Source organism: Capricornis sumatraensis, chromosome 7 (genome assembly GCF_032405125.1).
Source record: "Capricornis sumatraensis isolate serow.1 chromosome 7, serow.2, whole genome shotgun sequence".
Classification (NCBI taxonomy): Eukaryota; Metazoa; Chordata; class Mammalia; order Artiodactyla; family Bovidae; genus Capricornis; species Capricornis sumatraensis.
In genome coordinates this window covers 103,390,832-103,406,957 of record NC_091075.1, presented here as the reverse complement: position 1 = coordinate 103,406,957, position 16,126 = coordinate 103,390,832, and the positions used below count along the sequence as shown (strand labels likewise).

At 38.6% G+C, this 16,126-nt stretch overlaps 1 protein-coding gene across 3 annotated transcripts in view; it reads left to right on the top strand.

Moving 5' to 3' along the window:
* Positions 1-16,126, top strand: part of MAPK10 (mitogen-activated protein kinase 10) — a 187,993-nt gene that overhangs the window by 23,287 nt on the left and 148,580 nt on the right. For 2 of the 3 annotated variants that reach the window (XM_068974910.1, XM_068974909.1), the window contains exon 2: positions 4,539-4,708. In XM_068974910.1, the coding sequence (XP_068831011.1) occupies positions 4,539-4,708 (170 nt within the window). Of the gene's footprint in view, positions 1-4,538; positions 4,709-16,126 lie in introns of those variants that run through there. The other variant, XM_068974911.1, reaches the window with a different exon arrangement.

Sequence of the window (16,126 nt, the reverse complement as noted above, 5' to 3'; positions counted from 1 at the left end):
CTTATTCTAAGAAATTCTCTGAAATGGATAAAAAAGATCACTGAGTAATTTTTATTTTAGAAAATGTGTCAGGGCATTAGGTATTTCATTTGAGTAGCTTTTATTTGTTTCTTTCTGACAAGGAATACTTTTGTAGCTAAAATTTTGCTCTTAGTCTAAGCTCTTTGATTGTTTTAAACATTTTACCAAACTACCACTAAGTCCATTTATAGCTTCCCCTTTATGTGAAAAGTCCTGCTCCAGGCACGCACTGTGAAAAATTATAGGGTACTTCTCAGGTGGGTCAATTGCTGGGATGAAATGATATCTATTACATAGAACTTGGCCAGCTGGTGGCCTGTCTGAGTACCAAGACTTTGTTAGTCCTTGAGTCTGGAGCAGTGGGTCTCTTTCAATACTTGAATCTGAGATACAGGATAAATCCTTGTCCTAACTAGGCATTCTGGTTGCCAGTTTGTGTTTGCCATGGACAATGGAATTTGGCAATATGTAAAGACACAGAGTGTGTTCCCTGATGTAGATGCAGAAATATTATTTCTGCTGTGTAATAAGTGTTTCACTTTGCCAATATCTCAGGCAGAGCTGTATGATCTGTTTCACAGGCTTCAGGCAGTCCTTCACTCCAGGGTGTGATTCTAAATATCCATGAGAACACTTAGAGGGCTTAGTAAAGCAAGATGTTGGACCTCAGAGTTCCTGATTCAATAGGATTGGGGTGGGAGTGAGGCAGTCGTAGTTCTAAACAAGCCTGCAGGTGATGCCAATATGGATGCTCCAAGGAGGACACTGTGAGAATGATGTTCTAACGCTGCCTTTCTCAAAGTCAGATCCTCAAATCAGAACCCCCTGGACTGCCTGCTAATCTCCCGACCCTCAGGACTATCGTGATGGCCTGAATTCAAATCTCTGAGGTGTTATGTCAGTGATTTATATTTGATCAAGTGCCCCAGGTGGTCCAGACACACATTCACATCTGAGAACCAGTTAGAGGGGGAGGACTGGGAATAAGGTTAGCCAGAGAAAACCCAAATCAAGTCTTCTTTTCAACATAACCAATTTTAAACCATGGTTTGGCATTTGTGGTTGTTTTATACGTAGTAGTTGAATGAATTAATGGTAATGAATGTAGGGAGGCACAATTAGTCGCTACTCTGTTTGCTCCCAGCATCTTTTCTTTATTCTGCTCTAAGCTACATCATCCACATTTTAACTCCCTGCTTCTTTGAATGTCTTCATTTAGGCGGGGACTTTATCTTTCTGTTCTGTCTCTAGTGTCAGAGGTCTGGAACAAAAGGATCATTACATAGGATCACTACACACGTAGAGTGCTGTTGGAATAAGTGACATTCCAGAGGTGAAGAGAATACATGGGGGAAGAAGAAAATAGATTACTTAGGTTTGATGAGACTAGTGTATGCTAAGAATTTTGTGGGTGGTCAGAAATAGAATAGTAAAGAATGTAAATGACAAATGGCAAGTCAGGCATTTCTTCCCAAGTTAACCTTGACGGGGGGCGCTTCCCCTGTGGCTCGGTGATAAAGAATTCACGTGCCAATGCAGAAGACATAAGAGAGGCAGGTTTGATCCCTAGGTCGGGAAGATCCCCTGGAGGAGGGGATGGCAATCCGCGCCAGTATTCTTGCCTGGAGAGTCCCATGGACAGAGAAGCCTGGTGGGTTATGGTGCATAGGGTCACAAAGAGTCGGACATGACTGAAGTGACGTAGCACGCATGTACAACCGTGACAGATGAAATTCGTTTGTTTGTCTAATTACGATTTATTTAACCTTTCCTGGTTGAGAGGAAAAATGACTTTATTAGGGTTACTTTGCCAATATGTAAAAAAAAAAATCTAGAATAAAAATAGGTTATAGATGTGGAGAAGGGTTCCTGATACTGTGGTTGAAATAAAGGGTTGTCATAATGTCCTTGTTTCTGTTATTGTCCACACCCATTGTCTAAATTATAAGCTCTATTTAGTCTCCCGTGAATGGGCTTACAATGCTCTGATTCTTAATAGTCTTGTTTAATTTTCTGTTCTGTGCTTCATAGACTACCTCCTGAATTTCAAACCTCTCATCACTGTATTTGTAAATGACTTGAATTTTCAGTCTCTGTCCGAACAACCTAAATTCCTAACATAGTCCACTCTGTTCTTTGAGGTCTGTGTGCATTGGTACTGGATTGTTTCTAGCACATGCATCCCAATCATAGACTGCTTCTGTCATGAGTATTCAGTCTCAAGTCTGTCTGCAGTCTTAATATTCTTGCACCAGATTCATGGATTTTGCCACCATGTCCGCACAGTCCCCACTGTATTCTCATTTGCATCATTGATGCTGCTTGCCCCTCTTCCAATAGCATACTAGGGCAAATTAGTTTGTACTTCCATTTCAATTTTTTAATTAGAAATGAAATGCCAAAAATGTCTAAGGATATATGCAATGGAATATTACTCGGCCACAAAAAGGAATGCATTTGAGTCAGTTCTAGTGAGATGGAGGAAGCTAGAGCCTGTTAAACAGAGTGAAGAAAGTCAGAAAGAGAAAAAACAAATTTCGTATATTAAGGCACGTATATGGAGTCTAGAAAAACGATACTGATGAACCTATTTACAAGGCAGGAATAGAGACACAGACATAGAGAACAGATTTTAGACTCAGCCGGGGAAGGAGAGGGTGGGACAAATTGAGAGGGTAGCATTGACATGTATGCACCACCATATGGAAAACAGATAACTAGTGGGAAGTTTTGTACAGGAACAAGGAGCTCAACCCAGTGCTCGGTGACAATTTAGAGGAGTGGGGTGGGGTGGGAGTGGGGGAGAGGTTCAAGAGGGACGGGACACATGTATTCTTATGGCTGATTCATGTTGATGTATGGCGGAAGTCAACACAATATTGTAAAGCAATTATCCTCCAACTTAAAAATATTTTTTAAATGTCTAGGGAAATGATTTTATTATCAACTAGAATTTCAGAGCCTGAGAAGGTTTAACTTTTCTTTCATATTATGTGAGAATTAGATTTTCTGAGGTCAGTGTAAAAACCGTACAAAGACCTTTAGTTTAGATTCTGGGCTCAGAATATTAAAGCCAGTTTTGTTTTATTTTTCACTAGTTAAAACTTTGGCATGCTCAAAAATTGTAAAGGACATAGAAAATTATTCACTGTGCGGGAATGTCCCATTCATTACGAGTGGGGGATGTCCCATTCATAGACCACTAGCACTGGTTGATAAGCCACATCTCCTATTATTGTGGCAACCAAAATATGCCAACAGGTCTCCCAAATGCCTGCTAAGGGTTGGCACCACCTCTAAAGAGAACCATTGGTTTAGATTGTTCAGCTGTCAAGTGCTGGAACTTGGAAGGAACCCATGGAGCATGTGTGTGCTCAAAACCTGAACAACATCAGCAAGAAGGAAATGAATGACTTTTTGGGTAGGCATCCACCAATGTGTGCTGCAAGGAAAAGGATGGATAATATTCTGTAATGTCCCTTCTCACTAGAGAATCCAAACTACTTAAAGTCATAGAAAGCAATGTAAGATCATTTATGCATAAATAATAATCATGGATAATGGATATTTACATTATATATGTTCATAAATCATGATTCAAAATAGCAATTTCTTCAATTGCTAATTAATAGAATTTCTCTTAATGATAAATGAAAGATATAACAATTGAGATACTTAAAATCTAAACCTGAAATAAATAAAAAAGCTGTCATGTGGTATTTTAGAACAGTGATAGTGACTAAAATCTCTCAATGCAGGACAGTAGCACTTTTGGTATTATTGAGAGCAAAAGAAGTCAACACTATTTAATTCAAATTTTCCAAATTAAAATTGTACATTATTTTGTATCTCATTTCTTTCTGAGAAAAGGATGTATATACAACCTTTTTCTAAGGCAAATTAGCCCTCATTGCTCTTTTTCTAAAAATTTAGTTTATTTATTTGGCTGTGCCAGGTCTTAGTTGTGACATGTGAGATCTTTACTTGTGGGATGCCAACTCTTTGTTGCAGCATCTAAGAGTAGTTCCCTGACCAGGGATTGAACCTGGACCCCCTGCATTGAGAGCACAGAGTCTTAGCCACTGGACCACTAGGAAAGATCTAAATACATTCTTTTGTTCTTCTTCATATGGCTGTTACAACAGACGATCAGGGAGCATCTTTGAAGTATTAATATCTAACATAGTCTCTGGGGCCAGTATTTGTTTGGTAGGTGTTTGCTGCATAAATAAATGGTTTCAGTGAAACATTTCAGAAAAGATGATGCAGATCTAAGAATATTTTATCATAAATAGTTTTAACATTGAAAACAAATTTTTCTTTGCACATTTCTAAGCTCTTTTACTCCAGATTATCATGTGTGGGCTAATAGATATTTTTTCCTATGTGCAATGTGGGCTTATATAATGATCACAGATGACAAAGTATTAGTAATCACTGAAAGAACAGGCTTCTCTGCAGCTCATTGCCATTCTGGCTGTTCACTTGTCTCACGTTTTCATTGTCCTTTTCCACAGGGATTCGATAAACAAGTGGATGTGTCAAATATTGCCAAACATTACAACATGAGCAAAAGCAAGGTTGACAACCAGTTCTATAGTGTGGAAGTGGGGGACTCAACGTTTACGGTTCTCAAACGCTACCAGAATCTAAAGCCTATTGGCTCTGGGGCTCAGGGAATAGTCTGGTAAGTACGATGGATTTAACTTTTTCTATTTTTAGAGGGAACCAGCTGCAAACACACGTATACAAATAAATAGTATGACTTGAGATGCGAAATATCCATTCTACCAAAGCAAAATAAGTTTATGAACATTATTAGAAACTTATTGACCCATTGGTTAACAATATGTACATCTTTGCTTGTGATTAGCTTTTTCCTAGTTAAAATAAAAAATCCATTAGACAACAACCATAGAAGAACCAAGAAAACCAGAGTTTTGGCTAAAGCATTTCAAAAATCTCATTTGGATGTTCTCACAGCCAGAAATGAGGAAATATGTGTTCAGATAACCAGAAAATAAAATTATCTACTCTGAAGAAGTATAAATGAGATCTCAAATGTTTCAGTGACTTTTAAAGTTTAATGTTCAAAATTCAGTTGCCTATTAGAAAAGAGGTATTTAAAAAATGTTTGTTGAGTATTTCCAAAATGGAAAGATTTTGGGCTCCTTGGTAACCATTCTTTTTGTGACATTTTGAGTGGCAAACTGAAATGATGACAAATCAGGATCTAACTTACTGATTATAAAACTCTTGCAAAAGTGATGATATCAGATTAGTAAGCATTTTTTTTATAGTTTTAACTTGTAATTTAGCAACCAAATATATTTAGTGTGAACTTCTTAGTGTAATGTTCAATTTTGTGGCTCGCAACTATAAGTAAAAATTTAGGACAATGCATTATAAGTATACATGTATATTGATATTTATTTATAAGGGATATTTACTTATAACAATATATTTATTTGTTGTATAACATATTAGGGATATCTGTTTAAAAACACAAATATCCCTTTTAAGAGATGAATAAGATGAAGGTGAAATAAACACTATTTTAAAATAGGTAGGTTTTTAAAAATAATTTTATGCATTTTATGATTTATTTTTGGCGGTGCTGGGTCTTTGTTGCTACGGAGGCTTTCCCCTCATTGCAGCGAGTAGGGGCTACTCTGTAGTAGTGGTGTGTGGCTCACTGTGTGGCTTGTCTTGTTATGGAACATGTGCTCTAGAGCTTAGGCTCAATAGTTGTGGCACACAGGCTTAGCTGCTCCACAGCATGTGGGATCTTCCTTAGTCAGGGATTGAAACTGTCTCTCCTGGATTGGCAGGAGGATTCTTTACCATAGAGCCACCAGGGAAGCTCTCGATTTTGTTTTGAAAATCCTTTCTCCCCCTCTCGTTTGATATATTTTTTTTTTCATATTTCATAAGATGATCATAAAATCTGATTCACTTCACTCTTTTAAAAATGTATTTTTAAGACTATTTTTAAAAGTAGTTTTAGATTCACAGCAAAATCAAGAGGATGATTCAGATATTTCCCATAGATCCCTAGCTCGTACGCATGCATAGTATCCCCCGAATCAACATCCTTCACAAGAGTGGTACATTTATTACAACTGATGAACCTACACTCACACGTCATAATCATCAAAGCCCATAGTTTGCAGCAGGGTTCGCTCTTGGTGTCCTACGTGCTATGGCTTTGGATAGATGTAAAATGATATGTATCCATTTTTATGGTATCCTATAGAGTATTTCCACTGCCCTGCCAATCCAATATACTCCACCTGTTTATTTCTCTCTATATCCTCAACCACTGGCAACAGTTGATCTTTAGTTGGAGTCCAACAGAATATTGGATTGGCTATTCAGATTGTCTTCTTTCACTTAGTAATATACACTTAAGTTTATGCCATGTCTCATTTATTTTTAGCAGTGAATAATATTCTATTGTCTGGGTGTACCATAGTTTATGTATTCATTCACCTACTGTTAAGACATCTTGGTTGCTTTTGTTTTGGCAAATATAAGTAAAGCTGCCTTAAACATTTGTGTGCAGTTTTCATGTGGATATAAGTTTTAATTGTTCACTTTATATTGACAACACATTTTAAGCTCACTCTCAATGCTTCAGTTCAGTTCACTTCAGTTGCTCAGTCATGTCCGACTCTTTGCGACTCCATGAATTGCAGCACCCCAGGCCTCCCTGTCCATCACCAACTCCAGGAGTTCACTCAGACTCACGTCCATCGAGTCAGTGATGCCATCCAGCCATCTCATCCTCGGTCGTCCCCTTCTTCTCCTGCCCCCAATCCCTCCCAGCATCACAGTCTTTTCCAATGAGTCAACTCTTCACATGAGGTGGCCAAAGTACTGGAGTTTCAGCTTTAGCACCATTCCTTCCAAAGAAATCCCAGGGCTGATCTCCTTCAGAATGGACTGGTTGGATCTCCTTGCAGTCCAAGGGACTCTCAAGAGTCTTCTCCAACACCACAGTTCAAAAGCATCAATTCGTCGGTGCTCAGCCTTCTTCACAGTCCAACTCTCACATCCATACATGACCACTGGAAAAACCATAGCCTTGACTAGATGGACCTTAGTCGGCAAAGTAATGTCTCTGCTTTTGAATATGCTGTCTAGGTTGGTCATAACTTTTCTTCCAAGGAGTAAGCGTCTTTTAATCTCACTGCTTAGTCAATGCAAATGGCAGAAGTGCCTGGCTGGTATACTACTAAATCATTTACTAGCACTTAAACTTCATTTATCAAATATACCAAAATTTTTATTGAAATTCACCCAGGGAATTTCAGTCTTTCCCAATGTCAATCAGTAGCTGTTTTTGTGATTTGAAGATGGAATATTTTAATATTTTAAAATAATGGGCCAAAACTTCATTGTGTAGATATTTTAAAAGTTAGGTAATTTTTTATTTTTAACATTTATTTATTATGGTGCAAGGTTCCAGGTCAACATCTTTGTGACACAAAATGTCACAGGTGGCACAGTGGTAAAGAATCACCTGCCAATGCAGGATATATAAGAGACGTGGGTTTGATCCCTGAATCAGGAAGATTCCCTGGAAAAGCAAACAGCTCAGAGCTCAGTATTCTTGCCTGGAAAGTCCCATGCACAGAGGCGCCTGGCAGGCCATTGTCCATGAGGTTACAAAGAGTTGGACACAACTGAGTGACTGAGCACACACACACACACACACACACACAAGGTTGCAGGTGAACTTCTGTATCACACAAAACAATTTCAAAGTGTGGCAGACAGAATAATGGTCCTTCAAATAATCCCCAGAATTCTTAGTATATTATCTTATTTGGCAAAAGGAACTTTTGCCATATAACTTCAAGATGAATGGGGCGTTAAAATGGGGGGATTGATTATCCTAGAATATCAAGGTGGGACCATTGTAATCACATGAATTCTTAAAAATGGAAATGGAAGACAGAAGGATGGATAAGAGAAACGCAAGGAGAGAGAAGGGAATAGAGATTCAAAACATGACAGGGGCTTGCCTTGTTGCTGCTTTTGAAGTCAGAGGAAGTGTCATGAGACAAAGAGTAGGGCAGCTTCTGGAAGCTGGAAATAGCCCTCAGTTGCCAATTAGCAAGACAATGGAGATCACAGTGATACAACCATGAGGAACTGAAATTTGCCAGCAATACCCAAATGAGCAAGGAAACAGATTATTCTCCAGAAAGGAACTCAGCCAGCTGATGTCTTGACTTTATCCCTGAGGGACTCATGTAGGACCTCTGACCTGAAGAACTGTAACATAATAAATTTATGTTCTTTGAGTAGCTAAGTTTGTGGTGATTTGTTGTGGCATTAACACTAATACATACTTTATAATATTCTACTATTAAGATGATTGCTATAAATCTCCTAAAAAGCAGACACACCGAACTATTATTTTCAAAGGAAGGAGTTCAGAGTGCCTTTGTCAACTGTCCCCAAACTGTGAAATTCCTTTTTTCCTTCCAAGTTGCATCTTTTACCCTAGATTATATATGACCAATGTGAGGAGGATAAAATATGCTTGGGAGAAACCAATATTAATTGTTCAGTTCAGTTCAGTCGCTTAGTTGTGTCTGACTCTTTGTGACCCCGTGAACCGCAGCATGCCAGGCCTCCCTGTCCATTACCAACTCCCAGAGTTTACCCAAACTCTTATCCATTGAGTCAGTGATGCCATCCAACCATTTCATCCTCTGTCGTCCCCTTTTCCTCCTGCCTTCAATCTTTCCCAGCTTCAGGGTCTTTTCAGATGAGTCAGCTCTTCATATCAGGTGGCCAAAATATTGTAGCTTCAGCTTCAACATCAGTCCTTCCAATGAACAGCCAGGACTGATCTCCTTTAGGATGGACTGGTTGGATCTCCTTGCAGTCCAAGGGACTCTCAAGAGTCTTCCCCAACACCACAGTTCAAAAGCATCAGTTCTTCAGTGCTCAGCTTTCTTTATAGTCCAACTCTCACATCCATACATGACTACTGGAAAAACCATAGCTTTGACTAGATGGACCTTTGCTGGCAAAGCAATATCTCTGCTTTTTAATATGCTGTCGGAGTTGTTCATAAGTTTCCTTCCAAGGAGTAAGGGTCTTTTAATTTCATGGCTGTAATCACCATCTGCAGTGATTTTGGAGCCCCCCAAAATAAAGTCAGCCACTGTTTCTACTGTTTCCCCATCTATTTGCCATGAAGTGATGGGACCAGATGCCATGATCTTCGCTTTTAGAATGTTGAGCTTTAAGCCAATTTTGTCACTCTCCTCTTGCACTTTCATCAAGAGGCTTTTTAGTTCTTCACTTTTTGCCATAAGGGCGGTGTCATTTGCGTATCTGAGGTTATTGATATTTCTCCCGGCAATCTTGATTCCAGCTTGTGCTTCCTCCAGCCCAGTGTTTCTCATAATGTACTCTGCATATAAGTTAAATAATCAGGGTGACAAGATACAGCCTTGACATACTCCTTTTCCTATTTAGACCCAGTCTTTTGTTCCATGCCCAGTTCTAACTGTTGTTTCCTGAGCTGCATACAAGTTTCTCAAGAAGCAGGTCAGGTGGTCTGGTATTCCCATCTCTTTCAGAACTTTCCACAGTTTATTAATTATTAGTAAGGCTTAATTTGGGCTTCCTTGTGGTTCAGCAGTAAAGAATCCGCTTGGAATGCAGGAGCCACAGGAGATGTGGGTTTGATCCCTGGGTCAGGAAGATCCTTTGGAGGCATTGTGTCAACCCACGGCAGTGTTCTTGCCTGGACAATCCCACGGACAGAGCATCCTGGTGGGTTATGGTCCATAGGATTGCAGAGAGTCAGACACCACTAAAGCAACGTAACAGCACAAGGTTTAATTTATTTTCTAGATTACATGTTTATGGTTTCTCCTACATTCTACTGTGTGGTTTGGATACCACTTGGAGAGTAGGAACCCCATTTAAGAGGTAACGGCATCCATGAAGAATTTTCAAAGTAAAATAGAAAATAAAACAGAAACAAAAATTCCTGTGAAGGAGGAGAAATAGCAGATGGAGAAAGTAGAATGATTCCTGGATACCTTTTTAAAATGGAAAGTTGTAGAACACGAGAAAATTTTCCCAAGACCCTCAGTTTGGATGCTCCAATCTTCATTGGTATCATTTCATTTTCTTTCAAATAAAACTACCACAAAAATCAGGAGTAGTATTAAGAGGAAGTTAATAGATTTTTAAAGATTAAAAAATAGACCCAAAGCACCATTTTGCTCAAGAAGTTAACAGATTGTCCCAGAAACATTTGAAAATCTATTACAACTAGTACTCTTGCCTGGAAAATCCCATGGACGGAGGAGCCTGGTGGGCTGCAGTCCATGGGGTCACTAAGAGTCGGACACGACTGAGCGACTTCACTTTCACTTTTCACTTTCATGCATCGGAGAAGGAAATGGCAACCCACTCCACTGTTCTTGCCTGGAGAATCCCAGGGACGGGGGAGCCTGGTGGGCTGCCGTCTATGGGGTCGCACAGTCAGACACGACTGAAGCGACTTAGCAGCTGCAGCAGCAGCAGCTAGTTGCTAGTGTTAGTCACTCAGTCGTGTCCAACTCTTCGCAACCCCATGGACTGTAGTCTACCAGGCTCCTCTGTCCATGGAATTCTCCAGGCAAGAATACTGGACTGGGTAGCCATACCCTTCTCCAGAAGATCTTCCCTACCCAGGGATTGAACCTGGGTCTGGTACATTACAGGCAGATTCTTTATCATCTGACCCACCTGGGAAGCCCTTTATAGGGTACATTGGACCTCTGTTGCTCCTTGTACAGAAATGAAATCATACAAGGTCTTAAGTATAGTAATTGAAACAAATTTCAATAAATAAAATGTCCTTGAGTACAATTTTTACTCCAGTGAAATCAGTAAAATTAATGATAGCTTTATCAGCAAACTTGTCAATAAAAGGACACCTGAATTCCAAAATATTAGCCTTGGAATTTCCTGAGATTAGAGGAAAATAAAAGTAGTAAAGACGAAGATGAAGGGGCAGAAATGGGATAATGTATTCCTCTCCATCATCTTCCAGTACCGTTCTACCACATGCACAGACACGATCCCAGCACGTTCCCTTCTATATATGTGTATAGTTGTCTCTTCCTTGTCCCTCTTCCTCAACCTAACTTTGAGTTATCTCTGTGTACTTATTAAAATTTGGGTTTGTGATATGCTATTTTTCTGGAAGATCTACTTTTGTATTAATTTGTCCTATCTACCTTCTTTATATTTAATTGTTTTTTCTGTTGCCTTTTGTCAATGGTGAGTTCATCCACTTCTCTACACCAAAAACACATTTATTCCCAACATGCTTGCAAAATCCACACCTTTCCTCTGTTCATGAAAATTCAGATTTGCATATTTTGAATGTCCCACGTAGGGTTGCAAAGAGTCGGAAATGACTGAAGAGACTTAGCACACACACACATGCATGATCCTGAGTAGAGTAAGTGGGAGAAATTGGAAACTGGGAGTGTCTGGGGTCCCCAGAAGGAGGTGGAGGGCAGACAATGTGAAGCAGATGATTTATTTTATTTTATTTAGAGCAGGAATAAGACATGGAGGAACCAATTCCTCCTCCTCCAAATAGGAAATTCATCATCAATTTTTTTTTTATTTTGGCATACATCACTATAAAATTCTCTGTATATGTATAAGAAGGATTTTGCTTTTCAAGTGATCTATTGATATATTAATACTTATGTCACAGAATCTCCATTCTCCTAACTTGTTTAAAATGGATTATCTTTTCTCCTGTTCCTGTTACCTTCAACTTTTTTTCTTATATGTTGTTTCCTCCCTTTGAATGGCTTCATTGCTTACTTACTATCAGGAAAATAAATAGGCAATAACTAAAGTGTTTTCAAAAGGAACTCACCATTACCATGCTATTTTTCATTCACCTTAGATAATAGACCAAATATATCATTATTTAGAATCATTAAATAAAATCTAATATAAAATCTTTAGAATAAATGAAAAATTTCTTTCTACCACTGAGGAAAATATATTATCCATTGAAACAAAAAGAAACTGATGACTTTCCTTCTCCATGTGAACAAAGAAGTCTTCAGTGGCTTCCTAGGTGGGGAATCATAAAGTGATCTATAAAATGTGGTTTTAACAACAGTAGTCAGGAGCCAGATGAACAAATCATTTCAGAACATCTTTTCAATCATCAGAAGAGGATCTCATTAGCACTGTGTCTGCCACCAGCTCCAGAACAAAAACTGAACGTTGGAAGAAATCAACAGCAGGGAGTTCATTATCTTCTCTTACTTCAATTCTGCTGTTGCTTGTCAAACCCAGAAAACATTTCTATTTTCTCAGTTCTTTCTGCAAAGATGATTTAAAGTGACAGTGAAATGGTGGCAAAATTCAGGTCAGTCAAGTTCAGCAGAGAAGACTTGCCAAGTCTGATCTGCCTCTTAATCGAAAAGAATTGGTTATACAGTTTTAAATGACAGGAAGTATTTTAAATGACATTTTCTTTCCTTCTTGAGGTTGTTCTCTTTATTATCTGTGCATGTATGGTAGGTCACTTCAGTTGTGTCTGATTCTCTGTGACCCCATGGACTGTAACCCACCAGGCTCCTCTGTCCATGGAATTCTTCAGGCAAGAATACTGGAGTGGGTTGCCATTCCCTTCTCCAGGGGATCTTCCCAACTTGTACTGAACCCACACCTCCTGCATTGGCAGGCAGGTTCTTTATCGCTAGTGCCACCTGGGAAGCCCCTCTTTATTATCTACATGTAATCAAATTGTAAGCAGTCCCAATGTAATTTTGCAAGATGATATGTTACAGGATATTTGTGTCAAAGATGTAAGCTGAATGCTGAAAAAGTAGAGACTTATAGTGGCTTATTATAAAAAATATGTACTTAGAAAATTAAATATTTATTATACACTATGTATTAACTAAACTTTACTGAAATTCCAATTAGAACAGGAGAACATAGAGACAGAAGTAATTGTAGTCATAAGATGCCCTGGTAATAATGCAGTGGGTTAATCAATTTTAAATTAGATACATATCCATATGTGTATATACAAAATGAAGAACACTCGAGTGGGTTGCCATTTCCTTCTCCAATGCATGAAAGTGAAAAATGAAAGTGAAGTCGCTCAGTCTTAGCGACCCCATGGACTGCAGCCTACCAGGCTCCTCCGTCCATGGGATTTTCCAGGCAAGAGTACTGGAGTGGGGTGCCCTTGCCTTCTCCATATAACAAATACATAATTTATAACATATTGCATATGTATATGTTAATATAATTTACATAATTTACAAAAATGTAAAAAATAATTTCTGGTGATTGTCCTTCAATCAGAGGTCTATAGCAATAAGCTCCCGTGCAGATAAACAATCTAAGATTTAAGTTGCCAAACATGTTCAGCAGAACATCGTGTGTTCATGTATTCTTATTTCATCACCTTCCTTTGATAAGTGGACACTGGTGAGTACAGTGAGCCTGCCTAGCAATGTCCTATCACCCTGGTCAGGTTATGGATCCGGGAGACGGTGAAGTACAGGGAAGCCTGGCGTGCTGCCGTCCACAGGATCACAAAGAGTTGGACACGACTGAGTGACTGAACTGAACGGAGACTGAAAAATTGTCTAGAGTTCCTGTACTTGTGGCTTTTTAAATCTATTTAGTATGGGTGTGATCTACATGGAAGGAAGACAGGGATAGAAAACATTCTGTAAGAAACTCTGTGATGCAGAAAACTAAGTCAGTTACGGCATTTTATCTCATGGGCCCATTCTTGGCTCAGCATCTGAAACTGTAGTTATATAATTTTGGTACCTGTATACAGATACATATGTGTTGGAACCTTGTTTACCCTCAAATAGGATTTAAAGTGATGAGGCCATACTATTGCACGGGAAGCTCTACTTAATGCAACATGGTGATCTGAGTGGGAAGGAAATCCAAAAAGCAGGAGATACGTGTATATGTTGGCTGATTCATTTTGCTATACTGTAGAAATTAACACAGCATTGTGAAGCAACTATACTCCAATAAAAATTAATTTAAAAAGAAAAAAAAGTGGTGGAAAAGATAGATGTGACTTAGTATCCATCTAACCTTTAGGGAAGATGGTCACCATATGCCTCAAAGTAGAATCTCCTTAAGGGTGATGATATAATAAGGCATACAACCTGAGTTGATTGAAGACCTCCCTGTGCTTTAGTAGGGATAAAAGGAAAAGGGGTTTTCTTCATGGTTTGTTTTTCTAATTGTGGAACATAGTTTGTTTAGATGGTTTTCTTCATGGCTTTTGAAAATTGTGGAACACAGTTTGAATCTTTGCCATCCAATTTTCACATAGTACTTATAATAATAATAATAACGAGTTGTATCCTCAGTGCTCAGCATGTCTAACTCTGTGACCACATGGGCTGTGGCCCACCAGCCTCCTCTGTCCATGGAATTCTCCAGGCAAGAATACTGGAATGGGTTGCCATTTCCTCCTCCAGGAAGTCTTCCCAACCCAGGGACTGAATCTGTGCCTGCTGCATTGACAGGGGCTATCTGGGAAACCCATAGTAAATAGAATTACTGTGGGTAGGCCAGAGCTCTCATCAAAAACCAAACCAAGACAACCAAGAACCAGCCCCCCTAAGAATTTCTGAATTTGTTCAAATGCTCAAAATAATTACTGATAATCATCAAATCACATTATTAGAGTATCAAAATCCTTGAATTTTCTTCAAATTATAGTAGTTTCTATGTGCTTTAAAAAGTGAGTTATGGAAAGTCTCCCCCTTTTGATGTTCATTTTTATTAAAAAAGATATTATTGGCTCACTGATGCTTTTAGCAGCTTTTCTCATCTTGATGATGAATTGGAGCTCTTTTATCTAGACTCTGATTTAATCACCCTTGAAATTATGGCGCACATTTACAAAATGACTGGCAAAGGTTAAGGAATATCTGTAGATATACACCAAAATAAAGGAGTTGTAACCTTGTCAAGGTTAGGCTGTATGATGGAAAGATATTCAAGATATGTTTATTGCTGACTGAGATTGGGATGGAAGTTAAGTAAATTATCTGAATTCTATAAAATATTTGTATATTTAAATACTCTTGATTCAATTAAAGATTTTTTTTTTGTTTGTGTGTGTATGTGCTCAGCCATGTCTGACTCCCACTCTTTGCAACCCCAGGGACTGTAGTCAACTAGGCTTCTCTGTCCATGGAATTTTCCAGGCAAGAATATTAGAGTGGGTTGCTATTTTCTCCTCCAGGGGATCTTCCTGACCCAGGGATCGAAGCCTCATTTCCTGCATCTCCTGCATTGCAGGTGGACTGTTTACTGCTGAGCAATCCAGGAAGCCCTACACATATTTTAAGATACCTCATATTATCATGCTCAGTCATTATAATTATAAATACACTTATACTTCAGAATAATTGAATTTCCCATTGTGCTTTATCAGTGATAGAATTTATCATTCAGTCTTTCAGAACTCATCTGTACTCAACTGTGAAATGGAGACATTGGTATCTCAGAGGACTCAAACAGCATAAAACAAATTAGATATATGAGATTGCTTTATAAATCTGATGTTGTCATGAATTTTAGTAGATTTCAAGGAAGGTAGACAATGTTACTCTTCTATCAATGGAAAATTGCAGAAAGTCAACACATATAACCCAAGACGGCTGATTGTAACAGTTGCTTAGACTGTGCATATTGTTTGCATATTGTAGTTGAGAATATGGGATGCAAAAAATAACTTATGTAATGCTCCATAATGGAGTCAAGAAAAGCCTCTGAACCTTTTCATTCCTATCTTTCTATCTGAGTTTCAATTAACCAAGGATATTTACAATATTTACACAAATTTTAAATATTAGTTTTTAAATTTGCAACATGGTGACACAGAGTCAGCTAACCATCTTGAAGCATGGAATTTGGATAGAAATGTTTTATGGTAATTAGGTTGATGGTATGAAGTGAGACCATCCAGAGGGTGATCAGGCTTCCTGAATAACACAAAAGGGGCCTGATCAGTGGGTCCCAGATGATGGTTTTATTTTGCTTCTGGAAA